Source organism: Myodes glareolus, chromosome 13 (genome assembly GCF_982192425.1).
Source record: "Myodes glareolus chromosome 13, mMyoGla1.1, whole genome shotgun sequence".
Lineage (NCBI taxonomy): Eukaryota > Metazoa > Chordata > Mammalia > Rodentia > Cricetidae > Myodes > Myodes glareolus.
Genome location: NC_142038.1, coordinates 27,304,333 through 27,313,780, shown reverse-complemented (window position 1 = coordinate 27,313,780; position 9,448 = coordinate 27,304,333). Strand labels below are relative to the sequence as shown.

Below are 9,448 nucleotides of genomic sequence, written 5' to 3'. Positions count from 1 at the left end.
AGGACAGAGGCAGAGGCCAAGTCAACCAGACCAGTTCTCAGAGGGAGCAGAGAAACTGCAGAGACTACAAGGGGGAAGGGAAGGAGAGGGAGATGAATTAGCCATCACTCCCCTGTAAACCTTAGAACCCAGCTGTTTCCAGGGCAACGGGGCAATACCTGTCTCTCTAGAGGAGATGAAGTTGCCAGGGTAACTACATCCTGTCTTTCTCAAGGACCATCCCAGAATGTGGCACCCACTAGCTGTTACCATAGCAACTGCCTCTTTGCCCCACTTAATCCCATCCCGTCTGTTAGAAGGGCCCTATAGTTGGAGGTGGGGGAGGTAGGAAGAGAGAAGATCACTTGTGGACTAAGTTTGTTCTCTTCCCCTTCTTCACCCCCCTCAGCACATCACCCTGGGAAAACAGGGTCCACTTGCTCCTGGGCCCTGCAATATTGTGTATACAGGGCCAGGGCAACACAGGAGCAGGTTTTGAAGTGGAAGGCAGGCAGGTGTTGGGGAGGCAGTTACCGGGGCAACGGGAACAGGGCGTTTCGGAGGTGGTTGCCATGGGGACCTGGATGCTGACGAAGGCTCGCGAGGCTGTGAGCAGCCACAGTGCCCTGCTCAGAAGCCCCGAGCTCGTCAGTCAAGCCGCTTCTCCATTTGCACTCAGGAGCACGGGCAGGCGAGTGGCCCCTAGTTCTGGGAGCAGAGCAGCAACGTCCCAGTCCTAGTTCCCAGCCTAACGCCTCACTTGCCTGCCCAGTGCCAGGATGGCCACCATCACCTGCACCCGATTCACAGAAGAGTACCAGCTCTTTGAGGAACTAGGAAAGTGAGTCACACCTCAGGGAGTCTTGGAGGGCATGGGGGATCAGCCTCTCGGGCAGGGGGGCGTGTGCCTATGTGACTGGAGTTCTCCTGTGCTTGCAGAGGAAGGAGTGCTGCATGATTTGGGGGCACTGTGTGTGCACAGGGTGTCCAGTCAGGCGCTGACACATTTATGTGTCCATCCAGCCTGGGTGTGTATGTGTGTGTGTGTCGAAAGGGTAACTGATGGTATATGCACACAACTATGTATGTACGTGCACATGACCTGGGTACACAAAGATTCTTAGAAACTTGGCATTTTAAAGGGATTTTCCCACTTGGCGGTGTCCAAGCTGTGATTTTTTTCTGTTTTTGAACTTAGGTACCTGCATCAACAGAGAGTTCATCAGCTCCCATCTGGAGACCCTGACTTTAGACTCGGTGCCAGCGGCACATCCCCTTTCCCTTTCCCAGTCCCCTACCAGGAGCAAGGGCTTTGGTACCAAAGGGGTTAACGTGAAAGCAATTGAGATGTTGGGAGGAGGGGAGGAACCAGTGGCAAGCTTGGGGGGGGGGATGCCACTGTGGTAGCGCTGTGCACAGAAAACAGTAGTCCTTTGGCAAAGTTACCCCTCCTGTCGTCCCTCTGATGCTGAGAGAAGGGTGGGAAGTAGAAAAAAGCAAGGTTCCCCAGGGTAGATCAGCAGGCTACAGATATAAGGGAAGGTTTCTAGATGTTCCCAGCTGGGCTTGTGGGGGTCCCGGGATGGACGGATCAGGAGCTGGGGAGCAGTTTGGCAGAGTGCCCTATGGACTCAGAGGTGCCCCTACCAACCCTGTTTGGTTCCTGCTGTAGTAGCAGGAACATGAGACAAGGGGCCCGGTGAACAGATGCATGTGCCAGTATGAGATCTGGAGGTACATGGACCAGTGAGCATCTTTGGGGAGAAGCTATATGTGACTTCCACGGGAAGCAGATGGGTTGTATAAGAACTGACAGTGGGCGCAGTGTGAACTGAAAAGACACACACATACTGGCACAAGTAAACCACGAAGAGATGTGCAAGTGTGTTGCTTGTGTGGAAAGCCTAAAAAAATGTCAGTGTGCCCTGCAAGAGTGCATGTGTCCGGTTATGCAAGGGATGCTCTCGATTAGGTTGCAGCAAAGGTGTGGGCATGCATCTGTGCGCAGATATGTGGCAGGACAAAACTGTGTGACCATCGGTGAACATGAGTGTGCACAAGATGTATAAGGTCACTGATGAGAAGTGTGGACAGAATGTTCTTGAGTGTGCACGTATCTTGAGGAATATATACAGAAAGTGTGTGTGTGTGTGTGTGTGTGCACGCGTGTGCATGCACACGCCCTGTGCCTATGTGAGTGGGTGTGTGGGTGCTATAGGCATGTGTGAGCTTATGCTAGTGTCTGCATATGTGTGGGAGGCAGAGCTACGGCTGGGGATAAGCATAGCCCCTGAATACTCACACACACACACACACACACACACACACACACACACACACACACACACAGACTATCTAGAGACCTACACATACCCCAGCTCCCTTGTGCAAATGTGTGTTCTTGCTTGTCTCCAAGACTTCCTGCTATTCTGTGTGTCTTTGTGTTGGAGATGGGGGCAGGAATACACTTTTTAAGGCTGCTCTGAAGGACTGTCTCTTAACTTTATCTGGGACCCCTTTCCAGATCATGTCTGGTGTTTACCTGGAACACAGGGTTTCCTGAATAGACAGGAGCTACCTTTCAGGAGTCCCTAAAGCTGCTTCTGGCAGGACTGCGTCACAGAGCACAGTGAAATGGAGTTGCGATATGACTCCAGGGAACAGAGTGATACCAAAGTGCTCTTTTGCCCTGAGAAGAGATGGGGGAACATTAAGACTGGGCTCATTCGCCTGACTTGGCTTTCACAGCCCCTCTGCCTGCCTGGATGCAAACAGATTCTAGGGTAGGGGCAGAATTTTAAGGGACAAGGAACAGTGGTATGGCCATGGCAGGAAAACCAAGGGTGGCAGGGATGTCCAGGCCTTGTCCAATCATTTTTAGATCTTTTCCTTCCAGAACTATTGGTGCTCTTAACCTTTTTTAGGTCATTTATTCCTCCAGGAATCCGATGGAAGTCTAAATAGACATTCCCTAGAAAAACGCACAAACCTTTACAATGTTGCATGCAGTGTTGGAGCTTGTGGGCCCTCAGGGGACCGTGCAGGAACCTGCACTTGAGGATGCTTGTAGGAAGGAGAAGGGGCTGTGGTGGGTCAGTTTTGTGAATTGGGTATCTCTGTGACACAGGACCAGGGCATCCTGTGGAGGATGAGTTGGATGGTTTTTGCTCTGCACCTTAGCCTTACTCTGAACTAAAGTGGGGATGTTCAGGGAGGGGCTGCCCCACATGACCCTCAGCCCTGTGACGTTGGATGGACTGTCACTCCTTCTGGCCTGCACGTTGTGAGGATTAGATAGGTGGTGTGTGGAGACATAGTCTCAAGCCTGGGCCTCTGGGAGGCGTTGTAGCAGAGGTGAATGTTACCCTTAAGGATTGAGCAGGCCTAAAGGGGGAACAGAGCCTGCTCTATTTTGTGTAGAGGGGCTCTTGTTTAGGAAGATGTTGGTCAAGGTCTCCTTGGGCTTTTCTTACGGGGCAGAAGAAATGAAGAAGTCTGTCTGAAGAGTTCACCGTTCCGTTGATGATCCTGCATCTTCTAGCTAGGATACTGGGTGGCTACCCAGATTCTGAGCCCCCACCCAGAACTTTGCCCACATAACTATCCAGCTACCTTACTCAGCTGGGCCTAAGAGACTTTGGTTGACCTCTGTCAGGGCTCTAGGTTGCCACAGCCTTGAAGAGGGCTAGCACATCTCGAAGACTTACTGGCATTCTGCCCAGTGAAGACTGGCTTGTCACCAGCTGCCTTTGAGGAGCCTAGGGTGCAAGCAGAGATTTCCTCTCCTGCTTGGATGTAGGCCGGAGTCGGGGTTTCTGAAAGTTCTAGATGCTATCAGACTGACAATCCCCTCCATGCCTTGGCACGAAAGCATATACATTCAGATAAGCTAAGACGCTGATTCTGGGTCCCCTAAAGGGTTAGGATGGGGGCGCTGTTTCTAGGGACCCAGAGATGGGCTCACTCCCCTCTCCCTCCCTGGGATGAAAGAAAGGAAAGTGCTTGCTTGGAGTGGACTGTTGTGCCAGCTGCAGGGCCAGGGTGGGCCAGGGTAGCCCTCAGTGTTCCCTTCCATTCCCTCAGCCTTCTCTGATGTTCAGAACCAATAGAGCAGGAAGGGTGGTAGAGGTGGTGGTAGTGGTGGGGGGTGGGGTAGAGAGGGACAAGGGAAATTCCAATGAGCTCAGGCAGGCCCGGTGGTAGGAAGCTTCTTCTAGCCATTGCCTCCCCAGGGCTCCATCTGCCCAACCTGCACAGGTTAGTGAAGCAGAGCTGCTCTGGACAGGAGGAGCCCCAGGAGGAGATTTTACTTGAGAGAGAGAGAGAGAGAGAGAGAGAGAGAGAGAGAGAGAGAGAGAGAGGAGGGAGGAGAGAGCATTCAGCCCACTCGTTTCTCTCTAGAAACAGGGATCTGAAGTTGACTCAGGCAGTGCAGGGTGGGGGAGGCTGGTGGGAGTGTGGGTGGCCACAAGGTTGACAGGGACTTGGGGGCTGGCCCCTGAGCCCAAACCCTTTCCTCCACAGCTTTTCATCCATACCACACTGGGGTGGGCTGATCTGTGTGGGTGGTGGCCTGGCTGAGGGGCAGCTCCCTGTCCGGGGCTTCTAGGTACTGGATGCTCAAGGCCTCTTTGGGACGCAAGTTCCAATGCTCTGTAGCATGTGTGTGGCCATTTGTCCTTTCCCTGCAGCGCTGGAAGGAGAGTGGACAGTGTCAGGCTGAGAGGACACTAAGGCACCAGGGCCGCACCTAGAGTCAGGGTTATTCTGCACCTAAAGACCTCCCAGCAGCAGCACTGGGGCTCCTGGTGCCTTTCCATTCATTAGCTTGTGCCTGAAGGAAGTGGCAGAGCCTACTCATCCATTTTACAGATGAGCAGACTGGAGCTAAAGGAAGTCGCAGGAAAGCTCAAAGGCCTGTGGCCTGGTCCCTGGGAGGTTGTGGAGCAAGGCTCCATCTGGTGCTGTATCTGTGAAGATACCAGGGGAAAGCGGCAGTGGTTTTGGTGGTGGCAGCAGGGGGTGGTGAGGGGGGTAAGGGTGAGCTGGTATTCATTTTCTGGCTATGATTCCGCCCGGAGTTTACTGGGCTAACTGGGGTGACTCACTTGTTCTTTGTGTGCTTCCACTTTACTGTCAATAAAATGGGGGTCCTCTCTCGGGAGATGTCTGAAATGCTGCCCTCTGTGACCTCCTCCCTTGGTGGCAGAAAACGGCGAATCCTGGGCTCCCCCCATGGGTGGGCTGTGGAGACTGTCCATGCATACACAGATGGAGATACCTCACAGAGGGTGGTGTTTGGCCCCAGGTTACAGGAGGCTACAGTGAGAGGGACCGGAGGCCAAAGGACGGGAAATGGGGAGGCAGGGCCTTGACGGCAGGGAGAGGCGCAAGGACAGGGGAAGGGACAGCCTTTCCTGGCTTCTCCGCGACATCAGAGCAGCAAGCAGGCACATGTTCTGGTGCATGCCGCAGCCCTCCACCCCCACACAGGCTCCCCCACACAGGCTGAGACACACTGACACTCTCCAAGCCTCCTCCCTCCCTCCTGCCTCCCTCTAAAGCACAGTGACACTGCTGTTAGCAGCCCTGCAGCCTGAAGCCGCAGCCCTCTGTGTGGTGTGAGGGCAGCCCTCTGGGCTGATGTGCACATGCATGCATGCATGCATGCGTGCACGCGCGCGTGCGCGCGCGCACACACACACACACACGTGCGAGTTGGCACAGAACATATGTATGAATTCACCTTCCAAGTGCAGGGACAACAAGATGGCACCAAGTGGGCTTCTGGACTCTGTCTCACCACTTACCTCTCTGTTTCTCTGGTCTCTATTTCTTCCTCTCCCACTTCCTGTCTCTGGGCAAACCCTCTGCCCCTGCTCACAGTGTCCCTGAATGCATACTGCCCAAGCCCTGTCCTCTTCTGATCATTTTCATGAACTATTAGGAAGAGCCCACGTCAGGCAAGCCAAGTGCCCCCCACCTTGCTGAGCAGCAGATCCTCGGTGTCCACGTTGCCCATAGTACCCGGCCGTGCTATAACACCTCTGGGACTACCAAGCCATAGAATGTTGAGGGTCTTCGTACTTTGGAGTCATAGAAGGGAGAAATTTTTCTGTGATCCTTGTGGCTTTTTCCACACACGTTTTTCTGTCCCACCAACTTGCATTATTCTTGTCGTGTGTCACACACAGGACTCGTGTGGCCTCTGACCTCATAGAGTGTGCAATCTGGTACAAAGCCGAAGTTAAATCTCTCCTGGAATTGATTATTTAGATGCAGCTGGGTGCCGGCTGTGGTAGCACACGCCTGTAATCCCAGTACTTGGAAGACAGAGGCAGGTGGATCTCTATGAGTTGGAGCCCAACTTGACCAACATAATGGGTTTCAGATCAGCCAAGGCTACATAGTGACACCTTGACTCAGAATACCAAACAGCAGCCTAACAAAGAAAGGGTTGGTTACCTCAACCTCCAGTCCTCAAAATACAGTTGAATAAGGACTAGGAGCACAAATAGGGACTGTGAGACTCGAGACTCTGCTAGTAAGGGGCAGAGATATTAGAGAGAATGCCCGGAGGAGGTGACACTGGGAGCTGGAGGCTGAATGAGAACTCTCCAGAAGGAAGAGGGCGTGAGTGTGTTCCCAACCACAGGGCAGGTCAGGCAAAGTCTCTGAGGTGTGTCAGTGACATGCATCCTCCTGGTGGTGGGGGCAACATGGGGTTCCACTCTTCTCTGGTCTGCACAGCCCATTCCCAAACTCTCAGATGCTAGGTCCTAGGAGGAACAGTAAAAACCTGTGTCTGTAGAAGGGGAGGCCGGCAGGGTGGTGGAGATGGGGAAGCCATGTTAAACACTGAGGGGTGGGAGAACTTGGTAACAGGAAACAGAGCCCTCTTTAGGACTTGGCCTCTCTTCCTGGCTGTCAGGGAATAAGGGGTCCCAGAGGGTACAGTGTCTGAACGTGCAGAGGAAAACAGGCAGATTTAATCTTAACACCAGAGAGAAGTTTCTAAGGATCAGAACTGCTCCTGGTGCCAGCAAACCTCTGGAGATGGCACTAAGGCAGGAAGGCAAGATCTGACCACAGCCCTTGGCCTCCCCGATGCCCTCCTAACCAGCACCGCTGCCCTAACTTGGTAACATGCTTGTAAGAATGGTCTGAGGGACAGCGAGGGGCTGGGATACTCTCCATTCTGTTGAGAGTAACCCAGGGCCTGGGGATACAGCTCTATGGATAGAAAACTACGGCCCAGAAGGTAGTGTCTCACAGAACTGGGCCTTTCAGCCTCTACTTCCACCAGGACATGACTCTGCCCCTGAGCCTCTCTGACATAGGAGCAAATCTCTGGGGGTGTGCACCACGGCAGGGGCAGGCCAAGTCAGAAGAGGTGATGAACAAGGATGCCTCTTTGCCTTTCTCCTGTCTCATTCAACTCTGGCTTGGTCACTAGGCTATATATGTGTACACACACACACACACATACACACACATAGAGTATAGGGGATATATATATATATATATATATATATATATATATATATATATATCCCCATTTTTCCTTTTTGTAACTCATTCAAGGAAAGGCACGTGCAACCAAAACAGGGAATATGTTGGAACTTCTGTTGATTCAATGTTCCCTTCAACAACCAGAATCTTCTGGTTCTGAGGCCTTCTGTGTCCTCCAAGAGACTTCTGCTGGGTTGGCGTTGGAGCTGGGGGGTGCAGGACAGCTTGTCCCCACAGCATCTTCTGGAGTCTGGGAGTGGGCGGTGCGCCGCCGGGGACAGGAGGAGCAAGGCGAGGTTTCGGTAGCAGGTCCTGGGATGTTCTGGTTGTATTATGCTGTGGCGTGCGACCATCTGCTCACAGAGGAGCTGTGGAGACAGGGAGAGAGGGCACCCGAAGCTGAGGACATCCTGGGCCCAGCCGTATCTCCTCTCGTCAGTTTGCCGTCTGGAACTGGCATAGCTCAGTTTTGTTTGCTGATCATTAAGAAAGGATAGCATTGTCAATAAACAAACAAAAAAATGAAAAGAAAAAGAGGGCTTGGGCATAATTTCATCAACTGTTAGCTTCACTGGTGGGAAGGATTTGCTTAAGGTTGCCCAGGGCTGAGACCTGTGGAAACACCACCTCACGGAAGATTCCCTCTTTGCTTCCAAATGGACTCTGCCGTCCACAGTTCTTTAATGATCTTGAGAACTGGGAGATGTTTGTATAAGTTACGGCCACCCTTCCTGCACACTGCTCTCTTTTTCTAACACATGAACTCTTGCCTATTTCTCACAGACTTACAACACAGCTGTGGACCTAAAGCCAGCCCTCTCTCCCACACCAACCATGTAGGGGATCGAAAAGCAATGGATTGAATCAGAAGGCCTGGTCCAAGTTTTCTCGACCTCTGTTTCTTTACCTATTGACCTTTGTAATAAGATACACTGGGCATGCCAGTTCCCCACATAGCCACATAGGTCCCACACTGTGGTCTAACAGGTGACACTGCTCTGGTGGTCAACCGTAACTCTTTGCCAACCTATAGATATGTTAACCGTACCTGCTGTGAGTGTCACATCCTGGGCAGTCAGATTAGCTTGCCTCGGCAAAGTTACTGAGAACAATAGGACTAGATTTGAATCCTACCCCAGACAGCAAGTCCATCTGTACTGCATCAGGATCCTTCTGAGATGACCTCAGCTTGCCCCAGAGAGGTGGTAGATTTGCAGATCTTGACAGAGGGAGGTTTGGAGGAGGGACTGATCGGAAGACACCTGCCACGTAGCTAGCATTCAAGCAGGAGAATGAAGAGCTCAAAGAATGGTACTAAGATTCTAAAGGCAGGAGGAGTCCATGTTATAGATCTCAGGGTAATGGTTAGAATGGATCCAACCCTTTGCGAGAGTCACGGGCTTCTTTGTGAAGCCGAAGAAGAATGCAGTCTTTGCCCAGAGCATCCCCGTACACAGAATTGTTTTAATGACATTGTAAATGGGCTCATCAAAGCCTAGAGCCTTCCTGGCGGCCCAGCTAATAGCCCTGCAGGACCGGAGGAGGAAATGGCAAGAGGACAGATGCAGAGAGAACAGGGAGTGGCGGTTGGTAGGGAATGGGCAGGAAGAAGAAGTACTGTCGGTGTGGATGAACCACAGAGTCAGGTGTTCAGGGTTCCCAGGACCCATAGGGTGGAGCAGGCGAGGCAGAGCAGGGGCTGCTGCCAGGGCTGGGGGAAGGGGAAGCACTGGGTGGGCGAGCCTGGCATAAGCATTTCTTCCATGGAGCCTTGGGGGCGGTGACCAGATTGCGGTGGGTTCCCGGAGTGTGGGAGGTGGGAAGACAAGGCAGCGGATGTCGGACATTTGTTCTGGAAGTTTGGCAGCATGAAGGAAGGGGGAATCAGGCAACCAGGCTGCTGAGTTGAGAGGACGATGGTTGCTTTACTTTTTAGGGGGAGGGATATTTGTGAAAG

At 52.6% G+C, this 9,448-nt stretch overlaps 1 protein-coding gene across 4 annotated transcripts in view; it reads left to right on the top strand.

Annotated features, from left to right (window-relative positions):
• The first annotated feature begins 588 nt into the window (after positions 1 to 588).
• The window catches only part of Camk2a (calcium/calmodulin dependent protein kinase II alpha), a 62,652-nt gene continuing 53,792 nt past the window's right edge, over positions 589 to 9,448 (top strand). For 3 of the 4 annotated variants that reach the window (XM_087896030.1, XM_087896033.1, XM_087896031.1), the window contains exon 1: positions 589 to 820. In XM_087896030.1, coding sequence (XP_087752156.1) covers positions 759 to 820 — 62 coding nt within the window. In that variant the 5' untranslated portion in view covers positions 589 to 758. The remainder of the gene's footprint in view (positions 821 to 9,448) is intronic. The other variant, XM_087896032.1, reaches the window with a different exon arrangement.